This window comes from Sciurus vulgaris (genome assembly GCF_902686455.1).
Source record: "Sciurus vulgaris genome assembly, chromosome: 5".
Lineage (NCBI taxonomy): Eukaryota > Metazoa > Chordata > Mammalia > Rodentia > Sciuridae > Sciurus > Sciurus vulgaris.
The window spans coordinates 17,830,628-17,858,230 of record NC_136465.1 but is presented as its reverse complement, the minus strand read 5'-3'; the positions used below and the strand labels follow the sequence as shown (position 1 = coordinate 17,858,230).

The following is a 27,603-nucleotide window of genomic DNA, read 5'->3' as shown; positions in this document are numbered from 1 at the left end:
GTAACCAATGAGAGCACTTCCTCTGCAGACCCAGGAAGAGACAGGACTGCACACAGCCTGCTTCCTGGTCTCAGGCCCTGGTAACCTATTTGTGCTACAGATCTGTGAAGACAGAGGACTGCACACAGCCTGCTTCCTGGTCTCAGGCTGGTAACCTGGTGAGTGGAGCCGCTGAATGACTTGCAGTGGGCTTTGAAACTGGGGTTTCCTCTGATCTCAAAAGGGAGTGCAGGGGCTAGATTCTACCCTGCCCTGAATTACAAATTCTAAGTTGTTCAGAGACTTGGGTGGCTCCTGCTTAGAACTAAGTAAGGCTGTAAATATTATGCAACATAATGATGAATCTAACAGACTCAGTTCAAACCAAATGGGTGACAGGCATGGCCACATCACATTCTAAAACAGAAAACTTGAGCAAGTCTTTTAGTGTCTCTGAAGTTCCCTTTACCATCAGAAGCACAGGAGCTAATAATGGTGCTTACTTAAAGTTTGTCATGAGGACTCAGTCAGTATATTAAAACACGGCAGCATTTAAGGGAAATTCCTCAACTGGACTTCTTTCTTGTAAATTTATAAGTCATGTACACCGTCCTCTGTCCTCAACTGGGTGTGCCCCAAGAGGTCCTGTTAATCCTACAGGGCACAGACCCATAACAAGTCCTACTCCTTTTGCCTGAGCTGATCAGAAATCCCCAATGGCCCCCAATATCTGGTGTGTCTGCATTTTGTTATCTGCAAGGCCTACAGGAATTCCTGGGAGAAGTTTTATCATGTTGGAAGGAGGCATAGTGGGGAGAGTCTCCAGGAGCTATAAGGGATCAAAAGTCAACTGCTTCCCTGTTCCTTAGACTAGGGCATCAACCCTGAGCACCAACTGCAGCACTGCACAGGAACAAGGAGCCTTCCTAGGCAAGGATCTCCAGAAGCCAGGGGACTCTGCTCTGGGCTCTGGGCTCCGGCAGGATGCCCAGAACAGTAACATGGGGGTACTCACCTGATAAACTACTCTCTTCCTTTCTTCTCCCTGCCGCCTTCTACTACCATAGACATAAAATAGCTGGACACACCCTGTCCCTCAAAAGGAACTTTCTGGCTCTCAGTTCTCCAGCTGCCTCCTGTCCAGAGACTTATTTTTTTGGTCTCAACATCTTCAGCTGTAACCACTATTGCTCTTCAGGTTTACTTCCTGGCCCTTGATGGTACTCAATACCCACTTCCTGGACACTGAAGGCATTCCCAGAAAACTGGGGCTGAGATGCAGGTCTTCTCTACACCAAGGATGGTTGACTCTTTAGACAGTCTTTAGATATGGCCAGCCTAGCAAGTTCTTTTCCATACAGAGAGTCAAAGGGCTGGCTTTGTGGGTGAGAGGGGTGTGGTGTTAAGTGTAGTGGGAGGCTATGCCCCTCACTGTGGAAGACAACAGAAGAAAGTTACAGGGAAGTGAAAAACAACTCACTAGTTCTACTTATAATTCTTATACTCACTGATAATGGAAATTCATGTAGTAGGTGTACCAGATGCCATCAAAGTCACTACCTAGTTGGATTTGTACCGTGTTGGCCTTGAGGTGTGACAGGACATCATAAGTAATCTACCTCTGTTTAATCTGCTTTCAGTTCTTCTATGTTGAGCTCTTACTGACAGCTCCATTTGGGTCAAAAAATAAGGGTTTCTTTAACCAAAAAGTTGAAAAGCCCTGTCATACATAAAACATGCAGAGATCCTTAAGACCTGGAATTGAGCAATGGATTCTTCATATCAACCTGCCCTCCGGGGGTACATCCAAGAGTACTGATTTGTGATTGAAGCACCATGTCCTGTAGGGATAATTCACAAAGGTCCAACTCTTGCATGTGGACCATTCGAGAAAACAACCAGCATTCATGTGATTTTCAGAAAGACCCCAGCTCTCAGGTGCTACTAGAGTCCCTTAGGCAGCGGCCTCACTGTGCATCTTCACTTCCGTTCATATAGAGTCCCAAAATGACCACCAAAGTGACTTGAGTTCTTCAAAAACAGACAATGGGACAAAGATCCACGTGCAGGTGACTTAAGGAACTGCTGGAGAAACCCAAACGCATCCGGATGTAAAGTATAACTCACAAATGTGTCCAGACTCAACAAGGCAACTGAACTCCCAAGTCCTCATGCAACAAGTCATTAACCCAGGGCTGTGCGGGCAGGACATCCATCCCTGGCCTCCCCAGCTCTCAACCAAAGAGGGCAAGAAGCTCCAGGAGCCTTCCAAAGAGAATCAATAGTACAAGTTCTTCAATTTAAGGACACGGGCCATGCCAGGGGCACAGTGACATGTTAAATCTAGAGGACCTAGGTGACTTACAGATAGCATTGTCCCCACACTGACCTCAGTCCTGAGTCCTCCTGGTGCATGTGCCTTCCCTGGGGCAGTTAGCATGCCCTCTTGTTTACCCTTCTATGCTGATGGCGGGATTAGCAGTTCAGTGAGTTCATGTGAATCTCGGTTTTCTGTTGTGCTTTGTTGTTTTAATTTTTAGATTACTTAGAGGGGGCATGCACTCTCCAATTCTCTTCTGGCATCACCCTCCCTATTTCATTATACCTACATTTCATTATAACTTTCTGTCATACATTTTAATAATTTAACCAGAATTGATGAGTTACAACATTATTAACTGGGTACCCATTGGACCGGATGGCTCCCGTGCTTTCCATTCCAAGATAAACAATAAAATCAAAAGTTGCCAATTAACCCACACCTAACAACTTTCCATCTCTACTATTGAAATGTTTTCTTCATCTTGTTTTCCTAAGGCCCTAATAAAGTTTTCTACAGCTACACCCCCACTGGAGTCTTGACTCCTTGTGGTCTAGTGCTGCCTAATTGAGGAATATTAACATTTTAATTTATTTTAATTAATATTAATATTAATTTTTAATATTGTAATGCTAAGTTTATATTTTAACAGTTTCAAAGTTGAAAATACTAGATGAGATTTTCCTGCACTGGCGCTTCTCCATCTTCACATTTAAACTTCAATGTCTTGCTTACATATCTGCACACACAGCAAGCCTTGTTCTATAGCCAGAATGCCCACCACTTTTCCTCTTTGCCCTGTATTAGAAGGAGCAGATGCTCACCAGCAGCAGTATTCTGGCCTGTCTTAGTTTTCCTCTGGATTCACTTGGCAATCAAAAGAAAACACTCCATCAGGATAGCTCAGAGTGGGTGCATTTCTCAAGTTGTTTCCCATTTGAGGTAGTCTTTTGCATGCACATCTCCTGTATGATTCAATGAATAGTGACAGTAGAATATTCCAGGCCATCGAGTTCCTTCAATACATCATAGACATAGTTCCATGACTTCACCTTTGGATATTTCTGGGGAACATTCTGTTGCCAGCCTGCTATTTTCTTCCTTATGAAATATTTTCTTTCTCTGCCAGATGCTTAAACAGTTCTCTGTGAATTTCAAAAATGTAACCAGAATGTATTCCAGTGTCAAGGATGCAGAATCAATGTTTCCCAGAATCTTGTCTCTCTTGTTTTTCAGATTCCATTTCTTCACTTTTTCACTGGAGAGAAGTACTTCTGATCCTTATGTACATTTTCTCACACTTTTTCTGTTCTCCTCTCCAGGAGCACCAAGTGGATTGTTTGCCCCTTTTCTAGGTCCTGAAGCTTCTCTCTAACTATTGTAATGATGGTTGCAATGAATGTATCTTTGTTTTGTGGTTTATTTGTTTGGTTTATGTTTTCATTTTTGTTTGGTCGGTGGGTTTAACCTCAGGATTTGCACATGATTGGCAAGTGCTCTACCACTTAGCAATATCCCCATCCCTGGCAATGTCCTTTTATGAACTTTTACATTGAAAACAAAAGTTTTCTTTTTTATATGATGTTGTGGTTTGAATTAGTGCCCTCCCAAAGCCTACGTACGAAAAAGTCTTGGTTCCAAGCCTACAGTGCCTTGGAGGGGGTGGAACCTTTCAGAGGTAGAGTTCGTAGCAGGTTTTCTAGTCACTGGGGACATGCCCTGGGATGGGATATTGGAGACTCTAAACCTTGGCAAACAAATTGGTTTCCATCTGTTGATGCTCTGAGATGTGGCAGACCTGAAAGGTGAGGCACTAGTTAACCTACTGGTGGGAATTTCAAAGCAGCAGCTTCAGGCAGAGGCACAGGTATCCCTGACCGATTTTGCCCAGATCTACAGTGAGAATTGACAGCACAGAGAAGCGGAGCAGGAAGATTCAGAAAACTTGCAATCAGGCCAGGAAAGGAACATGTGTACAGTTTTAGGCCAGGGAAGGTATGATTATTACTACCATTAAAAAGAAGCCAAACACTTTGCACTGAGGTCATAGGAAATGTGCTTTGAGAGTATCTCAGGAAGCACCAAGACCCTCCCCATCATGAAGCCAGAGATGTAAAACTGCACATGTGTTTCCAGGGCAGCAGTTTTTGAAAAGAAAAGAATCCTGACTGCTCTGGACCACTGTGGATCTCACTCCTCTCGGATCTGTTTCGCCTGGCAGTTAGTGGCTGTGGTTCCAGTGGCGATGAATAGAGCTCGCACCAGCGAGACCTTGGCATCTTCCATGGATGCTGGGTCTGCAGCCTAATGGAATGCTGCTTACAGGCATGGAAGCTTCCATGCAGATTCCACAGGAAAGCCTGCAGGGGGCAGGGGGTGTCAGGCAGTGTGTGGAAGAGTAGATTCCCTGGCAACACCCCTGACAGAGCGATCCGTGAATCTGTTACAGTGAAGCTAAAGCTGCTAAGGAGACCCCAGGAAGTGAGAGAAGCCAGAATGTGGAACACCTGCTAGGGGAAGCTGCAGACAGTGAGTAGAGAAGCCCAAGAGCTGGTCATGTGGTCCTGGCCAGCAAAGCCATAGGGGTTGCCAAGCCCTTGGGAGCCCACGTTCTACCAGTGTGCCTCACATGCTGGACTTGGAGACTCAAGTGTTAACAGATATAATAACATCGTCTTTTTTTTTTTTTTTTTTTTTTGGTGCCATTCATTTTACTTTATTTTGGCACTGATGACTGAACCCAGGGACTCTTCGCCACTGAGCTATAATTCTTTTTACTTTTATTTTGAGACAGGGTCTTGCTAGGTTTCCAAGCTGGCCTTGCATTTGTGATCCTCCTTCCTTAATCTCCCAAGAAGCTCGACTACAAGCATACCCCACATGCCTGGTCACACCGCCCTATTTTACGTTAGCTTTACTTTGCAAAATTACCTCTTACAAGGTCAACCTATGTTTTTGTTTTTGTTTCTTTTATTTTCGCTTCATTGCAACTTCTAAAAGAAAAGCCCTCTTTATTTTTTTAATTTTTTTTTATTTTTTTCAAACATGTATATAGGGTAATAACATGTCTCATTCTACCATCCTTCCCATCCCCATCACCCACCCCTCCCCTGGCTCCCCTCTGCACAATCCAAAGTTCCTTCATTCTTCCCTACCCATTCCCACTATGGATCAGCATCTGCTTATCAGAGAAAACATTTGGCCTTTGGTTTTGGGGGGATTGGCTTATTTCACTTAGCATGATATTTTCTAGTTCCATCCATTTACCTGCAAATGCCATAATTTCATTCTTCTTTAAGACTGAATAATATTCCATTGTGTAAATGTACTGCATAGTGTTTATGTACCATGTAAGATTATTTAGCTTGCATGAAAATATGTTTTCCAGCACTTTGAAGGACAAGGACTGGGGAGATGAAGGTCATTTATAATCACAACAATGTTTCAAATAAAGAGAAACAAAATACCCCTGAATTACCAAGATGGCAATGAAGTGACTGGATGAAACTCAGCATATAACTTTTTGTTCATTAGCCCACTGCTCTCCTTTTGTCCTCATAAAAGCCTTCTGTTATGGCCAACAAATACATGAAAAAAAGTTCATTATCATTAGCAATTAGGGAAATGCAAATCAAAACTATACAGATTTTTATCTCACACCAGTCAGAATGGCAGTGTTCTCTGACAGATGAAGGGACAAAGAAAATGTGGTATATATATACCACTTGCCTCTAAAAAGATGGAAAAAAAATGGATGTTCTGTCATTTACGGTAACATGGATAACATTGGAGGACAGTATGTTCACTGAAATAAAATAGACACATAAAGACAAATATGGCCATAAAAAAAAAAAAGAATACAAACGATAATGCTGGAGAGGATGCGGAGAAAAGGGAATACTTTAAACTGTTGGTAGTATTACAAATTAGTGTAACCACTATGGGAATCAGTACATTAGTTTCTCAAAAGACTAGTCATGGAAACATCGTATGTCTCAGCTATACCACTCCTCAGTATTTACCCTGAAGAATTAAAGTCATCTTACTAGAGTGACACATGCATGCCCGTGTTGGTAGCCCCACAATTCACAATACCCACACTGTGGAACCAGCCTAGGTGTCCATCAGCAGATGCATGGATAAAGAAAATGTGGTAGATATACACAGTGGTGTTTTATTCAGTCATAAATAAAAATTAAATTATTTCAGGAAAACGTATAAAACTTCAGATCATTACGTTAAGTGAAATAAGCCAGACTCAGAAGGTCAAGGGTTGAATGTTTTCTCTTGTAAGTGGAAGCTAGAGAGGAAAAAGCAAAAGAAAAATGTGTGTGTGCAGGGTGGGGGGAATCTCGTGAAAATCAAAGGGAGATAAGTAGAGGAAGGGACCACGGGTGGGAAGCAGGGAGGGAGGGGGGGTGATATTGGCCAAATTATATTGTCATACTGTGTGCATGTATGAATATGGAGTAAAAAAAATTCCATTGTTATGCACAACTGTAATGCACCAATAAGAAAATGTGAACATGTAGAAAGAGAAAAAAAAGTTTTGTTTACCTGAATTATTTGAGATGGCCATTAGCAAGAATCTGGTCATTTTCCTTATCAAGCTAGCTTATTGCAATTGAGAGAGAGAGAGAGAGAGAGAGAGAGAGAGAGAGAATAAGAAACCTGATTCCTTCCCACCAACTCTTTCCTCTAAATACTGTTGGTCATGCAGTGGGAAAAACAAACTTTGAACAGTAACATGAGGACTTAATGTTCACCCTGCTGGGTTTTTGTTGGCTCCTCCACTTTATTACTGTTTCTTTTTCCTCATGGAATAGGAGTTTTTACCCTATGCCATTTTATGGAAGTATATAAGTTTTTAAAAAAATTTTAATTTTACAGGTGTTCACAAACTCTTATTTTGCCTTGTGTCTCAAAGGAAACTCTGCACTTGGACTTTTGAGCAACATAGAACAGATAAAACTTTTGGTATGTTGGAAATAGACTAAATGCATTTCACATTAAGAGATGGACACAAACGTTTGGGGGCCAAGGCAGAATTGGTTATTATTTGGATAAGTGCCCTCCAAAGTTACATGTGTTAAAGGGTTGGTCCCAGCCCATGGCATAACTGGAAGGTGGTTGAACCTTTAAAAGGTGGAGTCTGCTGGGAGGTTTCCCAGGCACTGGGGGTGCACCCTTGAATAGGATATTGGCACTCCAGCCCCTTCCTGTCTCTCTGCTTCCCATCTGCCATGAGTCGAGCAGCTTCTTCCACCACATGAAAACTCCATACCTATGAGTTCCAATAAATCCTTACTCTTTTTAAATTAAATTATCTCAGGTATTTGTTACAGTAATGGAAAAAGCTGGCATATAACTAATGGTATTATGCTACATCCATATAGTTTTTCCTGTTTATCATTCATTATGTATTACCTCTCTTTTTGTCCTTAACTAGTATTCTTATTTCTGAAAACTTTCTTTTCATAAGCCACATTATTTCACCACTTTTTTTCCACTCTTCGTTATTGAACCCATTTTATGTATTTTAAACTGCCAAGGATCTGTGAAGAACTTCTTTCTACTCAGGTTGATTTTCCTCTTCCATTACCTGTCTTTTTGACATGACATTTTTGCATGTTATTGTGACTGGTGAAATGTCTGCCTGAGATTGGACTTGAACTTCTTGATCTTCTTGATCAATAGATGCTGTAATGGCATATTTTCTGTGAGTGATCCTTCCACCTTTCTGGGAACAACCTACTTTAAGTGCATTACTTTCCCTTTACTTACCCCAAGATCCCCAATTATAATTGTCCCTTTGAAGAAGGCCAGGTGCTGCAAGTACATACTGGTGTGTGATGTGATTGGTATACATCTTGGTGGCAATCGTGGGCCTGGGACATAGTCCGTCACTTCTGGTTGTTACCATGGCAGTTAGTCATCTGGTTTGTTGCCTCTGGGCCTCCTCCTGGTGATTTCCAGAACCTCTAGGCTTACAACCCATTAGTGTTGCTTCCATTTCTTATGATTTTACTTTGTACACCATTCCTATTCCAATTCAGATGTTCACTTTACTATGAACTTGCATCCCTCTGTGATTTTTAGGATTTCTTCATAATTTGTGGTCCAAAACTCTACCCTTTTGTTATCATGAAAAGTCATATTGTCTATTTTTGAAACTAACTTTTCTGTTATTTCTAGAAGTTGCACCAAGAAGAAGAAACACCCTAAGACTTTCATATTAAGACAGTCATCCTGTGTTCAACTTACTAAAACAGGTACTTAGTGACTTTCTGAGAGCTTTCCTTGGGCTCTCTGTATGTTCACATTGCCTCCTTCCAGTCCTGTCCTCCGTTGATGATCAAACTGAAGGGAAAGGGTCTACCCCTGTACAGAGATACCACCAATCAACATGTAAAGTGAAGAGTGTTTTAAGTAGCTCATTCCAGGTCAACAACTTTCCAAGTGTTTTCAGCACTTCAGCCTTGAAACACAGTTTTAGCACTACAAAATTGCTTAGGTTGAGTCACAATACCAAGTATTATTTGGCTGAAACGTATTTTTTGTATTGAGGCCCCCAACAAGAACTGGTTTTGTTCTAATGGACTAATGGACCTGTGAATGCTTGATATTTTGCCTTAAGAAAAGACAAAGAATAGTCATTGGAGGAAGAGGAGAGCTGAGCAGGAAGTAGAGAGAAAAAACAATTGAAAACAAACTATAGTATTCCCAAAGAAATTTCTGACACACACACACACACACACACACACACACACACACACACACACACACATATATATGTATATAAAACTCAGACTTCTACTCTCTTCCTTTTATACTCTGTGAAGATTCTGACTTATGAGCCAAAAGGAAGTTTGGGCTGGTCTGACTGGATACCATTTGTTCTCTCCAGATATGAAGCTGTGTAAAGGTTGAGGAAGGGCTGGTGTGTGGCTCAGTGGTAGAGCGCTTGCCTGGCACGTGTGAGGTCCTGGGTTCAATACTCAGAACCACGTATAAATAAATTAAATAAAAGATCAATTGACAACTAAAAATATATTTTAAAAAAAGAAAGTCAAGGTTGAGGAAGGGTGCTAATGCAAGTTAGGAAGAGGAAAAACGCACGTAGTCTAACAGACTTAGGGGCTACGTCATGAACATCAAGAACATGGATGGTAGGAAGTACTGGCAACATGAGAAGGATCACTAGATCAAAAAGAGAGAAGGGGAGGGAGAGAGAGCTATCAAGAGGGAAAACAGACATACTTAGCTTATCACTAACCAGCCTAGGGGCAGGACCCTTTGTATCATGTCATCTGAGGCTGTGGCAAATTACAAAGGTCTGAGTACTACTGTCATGAAGTCTCAGGAGATCAAAGTTCTTGGATAGCAAGTTACAAATCATTGCTAAGTGGATTAAACCAAGTAAGGTACTTTTTTTCTCGTATTACCTGACTCTAAAAACGCAGCTTTAGGTTTCATCAAATCCTCTTCTCATCTTCTCTTTTATTTATGTTGTTAGTGTTTCTCTTTATAGCTTCTCCCAATAGCTTTGGCTGATAGCCTACGAGCTTTCAGTCCCACATCAGAAAGTCCATCAACACATCTCTTTGGTAGCTGGGCCACATGCCTGTCATGAGCCAAGCACTGGATCCAGACCAAAATTGTTTTGAACTGGCCCTTCTGGGTTCATGTGACTATCTGTGAAGCTCAATATGTACAACCCATTCTTCTTACCACAGCCAGAAAGATCATTCTGATTATGGAAAGTATTGTCAAGTCATAACTCTTACCTAGCTCCATTATTTAATTTTTCATCTAAGAGTAAATCCAGAATACCAACAATGTCCATAAAGTCACTGTTACCTGTCTGATCTCATCTCAATCCACTCTTTTTCTCATTCAGTTCACTTGTATCACTCTCATTTCCTAGATGTTCCTACAACACTCTACAACAGCTTCCAACACACAGCCTTTTCACTTCCTGTTACCTCTGCTTTCATATGAAAACTGACCATCATCCTGTGTTAGGGGCCCTCTTCCCCACACATGTCCACAGAGCCCATTGTCCAGCATCCTTGGGGTCTTAGTGTGGCTTTCTTCAACTACATTATTGGACCTTGAAACTCTCCCCATGCACCTGCTATGCCCATTCTTTGCTCTATTATTTCCCGTGGATCTTACTGCACTCTTACAGATTAGAAGAATTTTGAAGAAGTTTTATCTAAGAAGTTTTATTTATCAACTCTTTTATATCTGTGTCATTCTAACTCCCACAAAATTGTAAGACTTCGAAGGGCACAAAGTACAATTTTTAATTGAATATTTATCACTTTATTTAATCATGGTACTAAGAAATTGACCCATGACCTTGCACATTTTATCACGCATGCTACCAACAAGATATACCTCCAGCCCAGTAAAATATTCATTAAGCCAATCAATTGATATTGAATCAATATAAATTTTGAATACAGAACTCATATGAGATTCTGCAAAAGGGGTATTTCAGTGGGTCAAATACATGAATACCATTCACTCTACTGTAGAATTCTCCTGTTTGAATCAAGAACCATTTAGAAGTCTATCTTAATGGATACCAATTGGAATCTCATGGTTAGTCATCACCAAGAAAAACACATCTAAACTGGTTGTCATTGGACTCATCATTTAACTTGGATTTCCAGTTTCTGATACTTGAAAAATGGAAGAAATGATAAAACTTTCCTGCTAGGGTCCCTGGAACTTTTAGTGAACTACGAATGTATGTCATTCCATCCAATCAGAGCAAAAGATTTATTACAGATATTTGCAGGCACTGTTTGTATCTACATATTTAAAATACATTCTGGCAAAAGTTCGTCCCTCCAGAAAATTCAAGTGCAAAAGCAGTATAATTTCTTTTTGTTTTATTTTCCTTACTTAGGGACCATGGACATCGAAGAATATTTTGAAAGAATTGGCTATAAGAACTCTAGGAACAAACTGGACTTGGAAACATTAACTGACATTCTTCAGCACCAGATCCGAGCTGTCCCCTTTGAGAACCTTAACATCCATTGTGGGGAGTCTATGGAGCTGGACTTGGAGACCGTTTTTGATCAAGTTGTGAGGAGGAAGCGGGGTGGGTGGTGTCTCCAGGTCAATCATCTTCTATACTGGGCTCTGACCACAATGGGTTTTCAGACCACCATGTTGGGAGGATATGTTTACATCACTCAAGTAAACAAATACAGCAATGGTATGATTCACCTTCTACTGCAAGTGACTATCAGTGGCAAGAACTATATTGTTGATTCTGCATATGGATTCTCCTACCAGATGTGGCAGCCTCTGGAATTAATTTCTGGGAAGGATCAGCCTCAGATTCCATGCATCTTCCGCTTGACAGAGGAGAAAGGCACCTGGTACCTGGACCAAATCAGAAGAGAACAACACATTGCAAACCAAGAATTTCTTAATTCTGACCTCCTAGAGAAGAATAAATACCAAAAAATCTACTCCTTTACTCTTGAACCTCGAACAATTGAAGATTTTGAGTCCATGAATGCATACCTTCAGACATCTCCAGCATCTGTGTTTACAAGCACATCACTTTGTTCCTTGCAGACACTAGAAGGTGTTCACTGTTTAGTGGGCCTCACCCTCACCTACAGGAGATTCAATTATAAGGACAACACGGACCTGGTGGAGTTTAAGACTCTGAATGAGGAAGAAGTAGAAGAAGTATTGAAAACTATATTTAATATTTCCTTAGAAGGAAAAGTAGTGCCCAAACATGGTGATCAATCATTTACTATTTAGGATAAGAATCAAAAATTGCTTTTTGTTTTCACTAGAGGTACTTAATTCTTTAATATATTCTTTCCAAACATATGCAACAGTTTATATAATAAACTTATAAGCCCTTTTGTGTTCATCACCCAGATGACCAATGTTCCTGAGCTATCCTACCACTGTCCCCTTACATTATTTGAAGAAAATAGCAGACATATAATTTTCCCATAAAAAAATGACAGCATATATACTTAGTTTTTAAAAAAGCCACACATCTTTTCTAAGTTAATCATGCTAAAGTATTTTAATAACAACATAGTTATATTGGGAACCATTCTGATGTGAGCTAGAAACATCATCCACATTGATTTATTATCAAATTCACAGATAATTTTACTGGTAGTAAAGAGAATAGTGAGAAAATCATTTCCATTAATTTTAACTATCATATATCTAATGACCAATTTTCACAAAATACCAGTTATATAATTTAGAAGTGGAATGCAACAAAGAAACATGAGACATTATTGATTCCAAAAATCCTAATAGCCCTCAAGAGAAGACTTGAACCAACATATAGGAAGATGTGATTTCATACCCAGAGGATGACACAGCTAATAATTTCTTCCAGGTTTCTTCTTACAGTCATAGTCCTCTATGCACTATGTTTCTTCATGTGGAAACACTGGTATTTAAGAGTTTCGATTTATAAATTAAATGATTGATATCTAAAAATAGTAATCATGTTATAAAATACACATCATTTGAAAAACTCATTTTCTACATAGTATAATAAAACACTGTTGACTAATGTAATGTGAATCAAAGTTTTTGTTTGGTTGTTTTAGGATATTATGGAGCTAGGTAGTTTCTGCAAAGGAGTTTTTCTTTCATCCTGTTTCTTAACTAGTCATATTCTTTTACGTCTTTCCAAACTTTGCCTTAAAACAAAGGACATAAAGTTCTTTCTGTGTATCTGACTTCAAAGCATGTGAATATGAGGCACTGGATAAACCTGTGTTTCTGATTCATCAAGGTAAAACAAGTTTAATAATGACATACTCAGTACTAGACATGGTAAAGCCCCCAAAATATGATTGGAATGTGTTTTAGTGGTAGAATGCTTGCCTAGCATGTATGAGTCCCCAGGATTGATTCCCAAAACAGAAAAAAAAAAAAAAAAAAAAAAAAAGAGAGAGAGATTGTTATGTGGATGAATAAAAATAATGTCAGTAATGAATTCTAGGTCAGCACTGAAGGACTGTTATTCCATCTTTATTTCCATATTGCTTAAAATCCTGCTCCCACGAACTGGGTGAGATGGCAAACCAGAGGAATCTACAACATAACAGCACCCAAGGAGTGAATTAAATAGCAGTTCTGCAGCGAAAAACTAAAGTAGGAAGACTGTGGGAAAACACCATAGAAAACCCAGAGAACTACAGGGGTTTTTTTTGTTTTTTTTTTTTTAAAGCAAACAACAACAACAACAAAACAAAACAGCCACACTTTTGATTCCCAAGTGGTTGGTTAGGAATTCCTGCAGTTCAACTTTATTTTAACATTCTTTTTTCCCTCCCTCCCTCCTTTTTTTTTCACTCATTCATGGTACACTTGTTTTTTTATTACCCAAGCGTCCAAGATCAAACAGGATCGTCCTCTGGATGGTGAACGCTCATGCTCTGATTCAGTCTGGGCACAGGAGTGAGTCTACGGCATGTGGTGGGGAGGAAATCATGGCAGCCACAGCAGTTACTGGTCTTCAAGTCTGCAGAGTGAAGAAGAGCAGAAGATACTTGCATTCAGGGGTGGTGGGAGCTGTGGCATAAGGATCATGGCTGACAAGGAAAGAAACTGGGAGTGTTAAGAGTCGGATGGAAAGTGTTGGTTCCCATGCAACGCCAAGCGCAGAAGGGGCTGGAGGTTAGGCAGACATGTCCACTCATCTTCCCCCAGCACATGGACTGAGGCACTCAGAACGAGAGTGTGAGGGAACACAGACTGGTGTACAAGCACCCCTGACAGACTTTCACTCCCACCTATGAATCCATGACGAAGCCGTTTTGAGAGTTGAGTCTGCTTTGAAGTAGACAACTCTCCATCAACATAGCTGACTAGGAAGGAGAGGGTGGAGCTCAGCATACAGACTCCCCTAACAAGTTTGGCCAATTTAGGTCAGAACTATGAATAAACAAGCAACAGGATATCCGTGTCTCATAAAATTTCTCATAGTTAGGAGTTTGCAAATTCACAATTGTAGGAAGAAAGCCTTTATTTCAAAAAAACCTGAGCAAGAGGAAAACCAAATCTATGTACAACATATATGGCATTAACTTCTTGATATTAACCGTTCCTAATGTCTGTCCACATTTTGTGTTTTGCCAGACCTCTCTATAATCTTATGTAATGCCAATTAATTGGATCTCCTCTTGGTACCTCTTTTTTTCACCTCCATCTCCATTCAATTCCCTTCTCCTTCCTCCATTTTAGTTTCCTATTTTAAACTTCTCTTTTCAACTTCACTTTTCCCTCCACCCACCCTTTTTTCTCTTTTCCTTTTTCTTTTTTTTTTTTCTCTACTTTTTAAAAATCTTTTCTTCCTATTTAATTTAGTATACTATCATTAATGCTTAAATTTCACAGTCTATTCCACAGTACGTCTCATTTACCTTCCTCTTTTGTCAGCAGAGTCGTAAGGACCATGAGAACTGTTACAGCAAATGTTGATATATTATTTGCTCTTAAATTACCACTGCTACTGGTAGCTACTCTATTCAAAGTGTCACTGGTGGTTGAAATTAACACTTTAATTATCCTGATCAGATGTGTTGAAGCTAAGATACACACCCACTCTGGGACTTACTATAGATAAACAACTCCTCACTAAATAACTCCCACATAAAATAATAAGAAAACACCTTAACAGATACTTAAATCCAAGACCTCTGAAAAATGTGAAGAAACAGGATAATAAAATGTCTCCAAAAGTTTATAACTCCTCAATAACTGAATCCCTATATATTAATGTGGATGAAACCATAAAAAGGGAATTTTAAAACTCATGGTTAAAATGACCAATAAACAAACAAAACAAAACAAAACAGAACAAAAAACCCTATGGAATGAATTAAGGGACAAAATAGAGGAAGAAAAGGAGTGCTTCAATAAAGAGAGAAAAATTCTGCAAAAGAATCCAGTAAAAATTCTGGAAATGAAAGACTCAATAAATCAAATAAAACAATTTAGTTGAAAGCCTCACCATAGATGAGATCACATAGATTAACAAAATTACAGGCTTTTAAGAACATTATATCTCAACACTTACTCACCAATAAAGAAAAAAACTAAGAGATCATTATCAGAATACATAAGAACTCTGAGAGGAGATTAAAGAACAATTTTAAGAATCACTGAAACCAAAGAGGTATCTCAGATACAGGTTAAGGTATGGATTACCTTTTCAGGGAAATAATAACAGAAAAATTTCCAAATCTTGAGAATGAGATGGACACCAAGATATAGGACAGATCCCGAACTCAGACTAGACACTATCAAAAAACAACCTCTCCACAAGGCTTTATAGTTTAATAACCTGATATATAGAAGAAGGATAGAATTTTAAAGTCCTCAAAAGGTAAACTTCACTAAGGTAAGCATAAACTAAAAGAATTCATGACCACTTTTGAATTCTGCTTTTGTGGGATATGAGAGCAACTACTCCTGCATGTGTTCAGACTGTTTTTACATAGAGTATAATTTTCTATCTTTTGGCTATCTTTACCTGGATGGGTCTTTTGCAAACAACATATAGTTGGATGTTTTTAAATCCACTTTGCACTACAGGAAATACTCGAAGAAATAATACATATAGAAGAAATTATAAGGCTCAAGAATGGATGAATCATGTAAGAACATTAGCTAAGCAAATTAAAAAAAAAAAAAACCTGCATTAAGCCTCAGAAAAAAAAACATGCTGGCAAGAATTAATATCTCCCTAAATAAAACTGAATGTAAATGGTGTCAAGTATCCCAGTGAAATACATTGATGGGCAGAGTAGATTAACAAAGAAGACCCAACTGTATGTTTTCAAGAGAATCTATGTACACATAAAGAGAGTCAAAGGAGAGAAAATTATATTTCATGTAAAAGGAGCCTGAAAACAAGAAGGAGTGGCTATTCTCATATTCAACAAAGCAGACTTCAGGCCAAAGTTGACAGAATAGACAAAGACAGTCAATTCATATTGGTACAGAGAATGATCCAACAAGATATAGCAATAGCAAATATTTGTGCCCCACACATCAGAGCACCTGATTACATAAAATAAATACTACTTGATATAAAGACTCAAATAGACCCAATACACTTCTCTCAATATACTTCTCTCATCAACAGTCATCTAGAAAAATTTAATAAGGACTCATTAACCTAAATATTATAAATCAAACGGACCTACCAGACACCTGCAGAATACCATCCAAATTAACTTTCTTCTCAGATGTTCATGGAACCATCAACAAAGTAGATGATATTTTAGGTCATAAAGCAAATCTTAGCAAATAACAAAAATAAAATAAAATAAAATAAAGAATACAATCCCTTGCATCATATCAGATCATAATAAAATGAAATTAGGAAATTAACAGCAAGAAAAACTAAAGAAATTTCATGAACACATGGTGATTTAAATGGTATACTTTTGAACAATGAATGGATCAGATAAAATTCGGGGATGAATTTTAAAAGTCCATGAATCAAATGAGAATAGTAATACAACATTCTCTGGGATACTATGAAAGTGAGTTTTAAAAGACTTTGTAACTATGAATGCAAACACAAAAAAATAAAGGTCACAAATAAACAACTTAATCATGCATTTCCTGGTCCTAGAAATACTAGAATAAACCAAGTCAAAAAATAGTACGAAAAAGGAAATGATCAGATCAGAGCTTATATTAATAAAAATTTATATTTAAAAAATACAAGACCAACACAGAAATGAGTTAGTTCTTTGAAAAGAAAAACAAGACTGATAAACTCCTAACCAAACCAAACAAAAGAAAGGGAGATGATCCAAATTACACAATAAGGAATAAAAAAGAAGGTATCAGAATGAGTATCTCTGAAATCCAGAGAATCAATAGGAACTACTTTGAAAAATTATATTGCAATAAATTGGAAAAACTAGAAGAAATGGACAGATTTCTAGATCTATAAGACCTACATAAATTGAATCAGGTCAATATAGAAATCCTAAACAAACAGTAAGCAATGAACTTGAAGCAGTAATAAAAAGACTTCCACACACAAAAAAATCCCAAGACCCAGATGAATTCTTTAGATCTTTAAAGAACAAATCCCAACAGTGTTCAAGTTTTTTCATGGAATAGAAAAGGAGGGACTCCCAAATGTATTCTATGAATTCAGTAACATCTCAATACCAAAATCATATGAGGATTGTGAAGGACAGAAAACCTCAGACCAATATCCCTATGAAACATAAATGCAAAAATACTTAATAAAATATTAGAAATTGGTATACAAAAATGCATAAGGAAAACTGTGTATCATGATTAAGCTGGTTTCACTCCAGAGGTGTAAGGATGTTTCAACATACCCAAATAAATAAATAAAATTCTTCAGATAAATACAATAAAGGACAAAAATCACATAGCCATCTCAATTAATACAGAAAAAGCCTTCAACAAAATTCATCACCCATTCATGTTAAAAACACTGAAGAAATTACAAATTGAAGGAATTTACTCAACATTATAAAGGCTAAGTATATGACAAATCCAAAACCAATATTATACTAAATAAGGAATAAAATTGAAAGCTTTTCCTCTAACTTTAGAAACAAGATAGGGTGTCCACTCTCAACGTCCTATTCAATATGATAAATGAAATTTTAGCTACAGAAATTGGGCAAGTGAAGGAAATAAAAGAGTTTCAAACAGGGAAAAAGTAAAATATCACTGTTTGTATATGATATGATCTTACTCTTAGAAAAAAAAAAAAAAACCAAAAATAAAAACAAAAAGAAAACCCCACGAAAGGTTTCTATGGCTGATAAATTCAGCAAAGTATCAGAATAAAAATCAACATGCAAAACTCAACACCTCTTCCATACACCAACTATAAATATGCTGAAACAAATCAGGAAAATAATTACGTTCACAATAGCCTCAAAAAATAAGTATGAAAATCCTCATTCTAACAAATGGTGCTGTGAAAACTGGATATGCTTATGCAGAAGAGTAGAACTAGATCCCTATCTCTCAGCCTTCACAGAAGTCAACTCGGAGTGGATTAACGACATAGAAATTGAACCACAACCTCCCAACAGCTAGAAGAAAGTATGTGGTCAACACTCTAAAATATGGGTACAGGGAGTGACTTCTTCAGCAAAACTCCTAAAGTTGAGGAATTAAAACAGAGAATTAATAAACGGATGCAATCAAATTTAAAATCTACCCAGAACTGGAAACAACTACTAGCATAGAGACATAGCCCAGATTGCGAGAAAAAGTTTTACGAGCTACTTTTCTGAAAGAGCATTAATATCCAGAAATATTAATCACTCAAGAATCGTAACATCATAAAAACAAATAGTCCAATCAATATGTGGGAAAATAAACTGAACAGATACTGCTTAAAAAAAGAAATACAGCTGGGTGTGTTGGCACATGCCTGTAATCCCAGCAGCTCAGGAAGCTGAGATAGGAGGATCAAGAGTTCAAAGCCAGCCTCAGCAACAGCAAGGTGCTAAGCAACTCAGTGAGACCCTGTCTCTAAATAAAATACAAAATAGGGCTTGGGATGTGGCTCGGTGGTTGAGTGTCCCTGAGTTCAATCCCCAGTACTCCCCACCCAAAAAATAAATAAATAAATACAAATTGCCAAAAATACATGAAGGAAATCTTCAACATCATTAGCAATCAGAGGAAATGCAAATCAAAACTACACTGAGATGTTGTCTCACTCCAGTGAGAAAAACAATCATCAAAAATACAAAAATAATAAAATATGGCAAGAATGCAGGGATAAAAGAACACTCACGCTTTGGGTACAGCTGTACAATAGTACAACCACTATGGAAATCAGTGAGGAGGTTCCTTAAAAGTCAAGGAAAGAACCACCATAAGACCTAGCTATACCACTCCTTAGTATTTATCCAAAAGAATTTAAGTCAGCAAACTACAGTGATCCATGCATACCATGTTCATAGCAGCACAATTCACAATAGCCAAGTAGTTATGAAACCAGTCCATTCATCAATAGATGGATGGATAAAAGTATGGTCTATATACACAGTGGAATTTTATTCAATTATAAAAAAGAATGAAATTACATCATTTGCAGGAAAGTTGGCTGGAACTACAGATTCAAAAAGTCAACAGTCATATGTTTTGTATCTTATGTGGGAGCTAAAGAAAAGGGAAAAAAAGACCTCATGAAAATACCGGGGAGACTTGTAGTATAGACAGTGGGTGAAGGAGAGGGAGGAGAGGATGAAAAGGGAAGGAGTGGGGGAATGAATTAGACCAAATTATGCTCTCTGAAGTTGTGAATATTTCACAATGGAAAATGCTATCGTGTATAATCACAGTTTACTAATAAAATTTCAGAAAGTAAAAAGTGAAAATAAAATTCTGCTCCCACTGTCATCTGCCAGCTTCCTCCTTGAGTAAATATTGACTGGTTACCAGATGCCTAAGTCCTAAGAGAATGACCTGTGCTTCACAATCTGAATCTTTCCTTTTCTACAGCTCACATTTTCTGATTATGAATTTCAGCTTTAGGACCATAGCTTAACCCACAGAATTATTCCAACATTAATTATTCTGTATCTTCAACTTCTAATTATCATAATAAGGAAGAAAGAAAAGTAGGAAGGGAAAGGTCAGGTAAGGCAAGAGGTTATACTGCATCACAGTAGAGTTGTAGCAATGGAATAGTTGGAAAGTATTGGTTAGGGGCGATTCTAAAGACAGGTGGATATAACAAGTTTCAGTGATAAGGAAGGGTGAATGATATATAGGCAGTTTAAAAAATGAATAAAGGATGCATCATTGGCAGGTTACCTGTGGACAAAGAAGCATGATCACACCGCAAAACAGGAGACAGTATTGTGCGGGTTTCAGAGTAACCCCAACAGAGAAATTAGAAAATGGGGGTGAAGGTAGGGATATAGTTCAGTGGTAAGTGGTCACCTGGCATTCATGAGGCCCTGGGTTCAATCCCTAGCATGGAAGAAGAGGGAAGGAAGGAAGGAAGGAAGGAAGGAAGGAAGGAAGGAAGGAAGGAAGGAAGGAAGGAAGGGAGGGAGGGAGGGAGGGAGGGAGGGAGGGAGGGAGGGAGGGAGGGAGGGAGGGGAGGGGAGGGGGAGGGACAGAAAGGGATATGTACCCTCCAACTCCAATCCTGCTCACGGACTGGCTGTCCCAGGGCATTATTAGTGGGTCATCATCCTGCCCAAGCACAGTCCACCAGGAATTCCTCAGGTAGAGAGTCCCAGGTTATAAAGCAGGAAACCTGAGGAATGTAGTGGAAAAATAGGTGCCAAAGAAATAGCACGAGGCATCAATCATGTTTTGACGACAGCTTGTAAAATAGTGTACAGGGAAGTATATAAGAAATCGCAAGAGTATAGACCCATATCATTAATGTAAATAAAAACACAAGCAGAACAAAACAATATGACATATGTCACAATTGCACCACATGCATAGACGAAGTCCAGATACTTCACATGGGACTAGTGTGTCTTTGAGTGAAGAGGTAAAAGGGAGTGAGGATGAGAGAAGAAAAAAAAAAATGAGAACAAAATTCTCAGGAATTGGTGAAGACAGAAAGTTCCCATCTTCTTTTGCCTCCTCCAGGTTACTGGATCCAGCTTTCCCTGCACCCTTCCCAAGCTCTGAACTTCCATTTCACACCTAGGAAGCCTGGCTCAAGCACCCAGAGAGTAGGAACTATGTGAAATACAAAGGTCCCTCAGAGCCTGGGCCATGTGAACCATCAGGTAATGTAAATACCATACCTCCTCATGACAACATTGACTGAGAGGTCCACAGGCGCACCAGGAAGCCCTGAAACTACATTTCCCAGAGATCCCTGGGTGGAGTCTAACTAGACTCTGGGGGTGGGTCAATTGGATAACCAATGAGAGCACTTCCTCTGCAGACCCAGGAAGAGACAGGACTGCACACAGCCTACTTCCTGGTCTCAGACCCTGGTAACCTGGTGAGTGGAGCTTCCGAATGACTTGCAGTGGGCGTTGAAACGGGTTTCCTCTGATCTCAAAAGGGAGTGCAGGGGCTAGATTCTACCCTGCCCTGAATTTCAAGTTCTAAGTTGTTCAGAGACTTGGGTGGCTCCTGCTTAGAAACTAAGTAAGGCTGTAATTACTATGCAGCGTAACGATGAATCTAACAGACTCTCAGTTCAAACCAAATGGGTGACAGGCATGGCCACATCACATTCTAGTAGAGAAAACTTGAACAAGTCTTTTAGTGTCTCTAAAGTTCCTTTACCATCGGTAACACAGGAGCTAATAATGGTGTTTATTAAAGTTTGTCATGAGGATTTGTTGGGTGTTAGAAGATAACCGTGTTTAAGGGAAATTCCTGGATTTCTCTCTTGGAGACTCCTGAGTCATGTACACCATCCTCTGTCCTTAACTGGGTGTGCCCCAAGAGGTCCAGTTAATCCTGCAGGGCACAGACTCATAACAAGTCCTGTGCTTTTTGCCTGAACTGATCAGAAACCCTCAATGTTCCCCAATATCTGGTGTGTCTGCATTTTGTTATCTGCAAGGCATAGAAGAATTCCTGGGAGAAGTTTTATCATGTTGGAAGGAGGCGTAGTGGGGAGGGTCTCCAGGAGCTATAAGGGATCAGAAGTCATCTGCTTCACTGTTCCTCAGACTAGGGCATCAACCCTGAGCACCAACTACAGCACTGCACAGGAGCAAGGAGCCAGGGGACTCTGCTCTGGACTCTGTGCTCTGGCAGGATGCCCAGAACAGTACACTTGCTGACTCTTTCCTGATAAACCAAACTTCCCTTTTCTGTCTCTGCCCCCTCAGACTGCTGTAGATACAAAACAGGGTCACACCCTGTCCCTCAAAAGGAACTTTCTGGCTGTCAGCGCTCCAGCTGCCTCCTGTCCAGGAGACTGCATTTTGGCCTCATCATCTTCAGCTGTAGCCACTATTGCCCTTCAGGTTTACTTCCTGGCCCTTCCTGGCCACCGAAGGCATTCCCAGGGAGCTGTGCCTGAGATGCAGGTCTTCTGTACACCAAGAATTGTTGAGTAATAGTCGGTAGATATGGCCAGCCTGGCAAGTCCATTTTCACTGCAGTAGTCCACAGGTTCTCTGGGGCGTAATGTCAATGTCATGGCACGCTGTGCACTTCACTGTGGCAGAAGTGAAAGAAGAGAGAGAAAGGAATAGAGATAGTAATATGTAAAAAATAAAAGCAGTTCATTAGCTTTCCTTACAATTCTTCTATTCAGTGTTGCCAGTAACCTATGCAGTCGGTGTAGAAGTTTCTACCAAATTTCTATAAAGAACTTCTATCCATTCAGTTTATATTTCTTCTTCCATTTCTTTTCTTTTTGGCATGAAATTTTTCCATGTGATATCTTTTCTTCTAACCCCAATCTCACAGTCTATTTTCATTTGTTTTGTCATTATGTCCATGAAGAGATTCTGTCTCCACTGTTAGTTTTTTTTAAATATTTTTTATTTGTTCTAATTAGTTGTACATGATGGTAGAATGCATTTATACATTTTGATAGATTATACATAGAGTATAATCTCTCATTTTTCTAATTGTACATATTGCAGGATCACATCGGTCATGCAGTCATATATGTACGTGATGTAATAATGTCTATTTCACTCTACTATCATTCTTTCCCCCATTCTCCTTCCCCTCCCTTCACTCCCCTCTACCTAATAGAAAGTAACTCTATTCTTCCCTATCCCCCCACCCTTATTGTGAATTAGCTTCCACATATCAGAGAAAACATTTGGCCCCTGGTTTTTTGGGCTTGGCTTATTTCACTTAGCATGATATTCTCTAACTTCATCCATTTACCAGCAAATGCCAGAATTTCCTTCTTCTTTAAAGCTGAGTAATATTCCATTATATATTATATATATATATGATCTACCACATTTTCTTTATCCATTCATCTGTTGAAGGACATCTAGGTTGGTTCCATAGTTTAGCTATTGTGAATTGAGCTGCTATAAACATTGATGTGACTGTGTCACTGTAGTTTGTTGATTTTAAGTCCTTTGGGTATAAACCAAGTCATGGGATAGATCATACATAAATGGAGTACAATCTCTCATATTTCTGGTCACACATATTGTAGGGTCACATGTGTCATGCAGTCATATATGTACGTGAGGTAATAATGTCTTGAGTCCAGTGTAGTGAGATGTCCATCTAGGGTTGGGCTTGGGCTCCTGTCTTTTCAGAGGAGGTGCATAAAGATGACTATGACAAGGGACTCTGGTGGCAGATTTTCCATATATAAGTGCCCCTCTTTCCATCTGGGGACACCCTACATTTAGGGCATCACTTTGTTTTTCTACCCTTATATCCCCAATTATAGTTGTCACCTAAAGCAAGACCAGGTGCTACCCCTGTGTACTGGTCTTTGGTGTCTATCTTGGTAAATCAGGGACATGGAATATAGTTCGCTGTGCCTGCTGCTCCCATAGCGATTAATCATGTGTTTGGTGGCTTCTGGGGCCCCCTCGGGGTCGTCTCCATCTTCTGTGATCATCCTTCTTCTACCCTTCTTATGCAAATTAGGTGTTTGGTTTACTGTGCAGTCCACTCCCTGTGACGTCAGGGATTCTTTATAAATTATGATCCGCAAAACTACCCTTTTGTCTTCAAGGAAAATCACGTTATGCATTTTTTGAAGCCACATTTCCTATCATTTCTAGAGTTTGTTCCAGGAAGAGGAAACATTCTAAGACTTTTGAATTATAACTTTTAGAATGCAACGTATGTTCAACTTACTGAAACAGGTACAAAGTGCCTTTTTGAGAGTCCCCAGTGGCTCCCTAACTAGGCAGGCACTCTGCCAGCTCCTATATCATCTACTCCTCTAATGATCAAGCTGAAAAAGGGTCTGTCACTGCACAGAGATGCTGCCAATCAACATGGAAAACTAGTAGCTCTTTCCCTGGCGACAACTTCCAGGTTTTTCCAGCATTGCACCTTGCACCACAGCCTTAGTAAGAGACTATTATTTCTTATGTTTAGTCACAAATTTGGTTATGTGTCACCAGTACTAAGGCCCCTGACAAAAACTGACTTCATTCTAATGGATCTGCAGTGACTAAATTCCAACTCAACACTTTATCTCAAAACAAAGAAAGAAAGAAAGGCAGAGAGTGAAGAAGATGGGGATGGAAGAGTAACAATACCCAGAGGAAGGGTAGGCGACAAACATTTGAAAACAAATTGTAAAATTAAAGAGGAAAAGGTACAATGGTGTATGCACCAATCCAATGGCCAGTCACGTCTAAGCCACCTATTCCTCTTAGGTGAGTTTTCTCCTCTCTTCCTTATATATGCAGAACAGACTGGCTAAGGAGGCAAAGAGGGATCTGGGGGGTCTGAGTAAATGCCACTTATCGCTGAGCCCCAGTGTTACAGGCTCACCTTGTCTAAATGTTGAAAAAGGGTCCTGCTGTGAGTTAGGGTGAGAAGAAATGCAGTGACTCTACTGGATTGAGGGGAAGTGGGGCACATGTCAGGACCATCTCCCTGGGCTCACTCTCCAGCATCCTTACAGTCTTAGTGAGGATATTTTAAGCCCCTTCTTTGTCATTGAAATTCTCCTGGGCACTTATTATTCCTACTTATTGCTTTAGTTTTACATGTTTTATTCATTTACTCAATTCACTATGTCATTCTAATTCCCACTTAGAAGACAGGAAGTATGCTTTTATTTATGTATTTACTTAGTTTTGGTGCTAGGGATTGGACCCATGTTAACATACAATCTACCAACAAGATACACCTCCAGCCCAGGCAACTGTTGAGCCAGTCAACTGATGAATGACTAAGTCAATATAAATCTTTAAGGAGAGAACTCATGTAAGGTTCTACTAAAGGGATTTGAGTGCATCAAGTACCATGAATGACATCTATTGTAGAATTCTCCTGTTTGAATCAAGAACCATTTAGAAGTCTATCTTAATGGATACCAATTGGAATCTCATGGTTAGTCATCACCAAGAAAAACACATCTAAACTGATTGTCATTGGACTCATCATTTAACTTGGATTTCCAGTTTCTGATACTTGAAAAATGGAAGAAATGATAAAACTTTCCTGCTAGGGTCCCTGGGACTTTTAGTGAACTACGAATGTATGTCACTCCATCCAATCAGAGCAAAAGATTTATTACAGATATTTGCAGGCACTGTTTGTATCTACATATTTAAAATACATTCTGGCAAAAGTTCGTCTCTCCCGAAAATTCAAGTGCAAAAGCAGTATAATTTCTTTTTGTTTTATTTTCCTTACTTAGGGACCATGGACATCGAAGAATATTTTGAAAGAATTGGCTATAAGAACTCTAGGAACAAACTGGACTTGGAAACATTAACTGACATTCTTCAGCACCAGATCCGAGCTGTCCCCTTTGAGAACCTTAACATCCATTGTGGGGAGTCTATGGAGCTGGACTTGGAGACCGTTTTTGATCAAGTTGTGAGGAGGAAGCGGGGTGGGTGGTGTCTCCAGGTCAATCATCTTCTATACTGGGCTCTGACCACAATGGGTTTTCAGACCACCATGTTGGGAGGATATGTTTACAACACTCCAGCCAACAGATACAGCAATGGTATGATTCACCTTCTACTGCAAGTGACTATCAGTGGCAAGAACTATATTGCTGATGCTGGATTTGGACGCTCCTACCAGATGTGGCAGCCCCTGGAATTAATTTCTGGGAAGGATCAGCCTCAGATTCCATGCATCTTCCGCTTGACAGAGGAGAAAGGCACCTGGTACCTGGACCAAATCAGAAGAGAACAACACATTCCAAACCAGGAATTTCTTAATTCTGACCTCCTAGAGAAGAATAAATACCGAAAAATCTACTCCTTTACTCTTGAACCTCGAACAATTGAAGATTTTGAGTCCATGAATACATACCTTCAGACATCTCCAGCATCTGTGTTTACAAGTAAATCATTATGCTCCTTGCAGACCCCAGAAGGTGTTCACTGTTTAGTGGGCCTCACCCTCACCTACAGGAGATTCAATTATAAGGACAACGTGGACCTGGTGGAGTTTAAGACTCTGAATGAGGAAGAAGTAGAAGAAGTATTGAAAACTATATTTTGTATTTCTTTGGAGAGAAAACTAGTACCCAGACATGGTGATCAATATTTTACTATTTAGGGGAAGCAGCAGAATGGTTTTTAATAACACTTACTTAAACTTTTTACTGTAAGAAATTTCAAACATTCACAATTATAGATAATAAAATAATAAATCTTTGTTTGATTTCCCAGATCACCAATGATCAACTGATAACCTATCATAACCTTTGTATCTCCACATTATTTTGAAGAAAACCCTATACATCATTTTATTTCACCCGTAAAAATGTCATCATGTACAATTAAATGATTTTTTTAAAGAAACTGCCTTCCTTTCAAAATTAATCATAATAAAAGCATTTTAATGATGATTTTGTTTTCTTGGGAACCATACCTTCTTGTGTTAGAAAATATTTCAACATCGGTTTATTGTTGAGTTCACAGAAAATTTATACTGGCAGTAAAGAGAAGAGTAAGAAAATTGTTTCCATTAAATTCAGCTAGTATATATACAATACCAAATTTTTACAAAAACCACATTTATGATTCAGGATTGGAATGTAACAGAGAAGAAAGAGTCATCATGTTGGTTTCAAGTAGCTTAATAGTACTTTAGACAAGACTTCAACACGTGTACATGATTAGGTACTAAGAGGGCAATGTAGCTAACGAGTTCTTCCAGGGTTCTTATATAGCTTCAGTTGGTTATATAATGTTTTTCTTAATATGGGAACAATGCTATTTAGAATTTCCAACTGCTAGTATTAAATAATTTATATTTTGAAAATTTATTATAAATGATGAGCTACATATTTTCCAGAAAATCTTCCTTTCAATGAGGTATCATTAAAGCATCGTTGGTTAGAGTAATGGGAATGAAAAGTTTTATTTGGACGTGTCAGGATATAATGGGGTGGGATGATTCTTCTACAAGAATCATCCTGCTTCTTATTTCCTGATCATATTCTTTTACCTCCTTCCACACTTTACCTTAAAAGAAAAACACATGAGGTACTTTGTGTATATTTAGTGACGTGTCTGCTCATTTCTTAGCTCATTTGTTGATTGGGTTATTTGTATTTGGTGGCCCCCAAATGCTATGGACGCTGGGTGAATTAGGTGATGAATGACTGGGTGAATCTGTGGCTTCGATTCCTC

General features: G+C 39.0%; 2 protein-coding genes across 5 annotated transcripts; both read left to right on the top strand.

The window, feature by feature from the left end:
• On the top strand, nt 1–26,816 carry LOC306663018 (arylamine N-acetyltransferase 2). 2 transcript variants are annotated; one of them, XM_079143370.1, is made up of 3 exons: nt 1–146; nt 21,307–21,320; nt 25,647–26,816. In XM_079143370.1, the coding sequence occupies exon 3, from the start codon at nt 25,652–25,654 to the stop codon at nt 26,522–26,524; it is 873 nt and encodes a 290-aa protein (XP_078999496.1). In that variant the 5' UTR covers nt 1–146; nt 21,307–21,320; nt 25,647–25,651; the 3' UTR covers nt 26,525–26,816. The 2 variants fall into 2 exon arrangements, with proteins under 2 accessions (XP_078999496.1, XP_078999497.1); XM_079143371.1 differs by lacking the exons at nt 1–146; nt 21,307–21,320 and adding an exon at nt 24,049–24,132.
• LOC306663020 (arylamine N-acetyltransferase 2-like) lies at nt 72–12,882 on the top strand. 3 transcript variants are annotated; one of them, XM_079143376.1, is made up of 3 exons: nt 72–91; nt 8,498–8,571; nt 11,220–12,882. In XM_079143376.1, the coding sequence occupies exon 3, from the start codon at nt 11,225–11,227 to the stop codon at nt 12,095–12,097; it is 873 nt and encodes a 290-aa protein (XP_078999502.1). In that variant the 5' UTR covers nt 72–91; nt 8,498–8,571; nt 11,220–11,224; the 3' UTR covers nt 12,098–12,882. The 3 variants fall into 3 exon arrangements, with proteins under 3 accessions (XP_078999502.1, XP_078999500.1, XP_078999501.1); XM_079143374.1 differs by lacking the exons at nt 72–91; nt 8,498–8,571 and adding exons at nt 148–158; nt 7,190–7,276; XM_079143375.1 differs by lacking the exon at nt 72–91 and adding an exon at nt 7,198–7,276 and having other exon boundaries at nt 8,495–8,571.
• Nucleotides 26,817–27,603: the final 787 nt, after the last annotated feature.

Bases quoted from the DNA above. Each gene is read 5' to 3' on its own strand.
- LOC306663018 (XM_079143370.1), top strand. From the start codon at position 25,652: ATGGACATCGAAGAATATTTTGAAAGAATTGGCTATAAGAACTCTAGG.
- LOC306663020 (XM_079143376.1), top strand. From the start codon at position 11,225: ATGGACATCGAAGAATATTTTGAAAGAATTGGCTATAAGAACTCTAGG.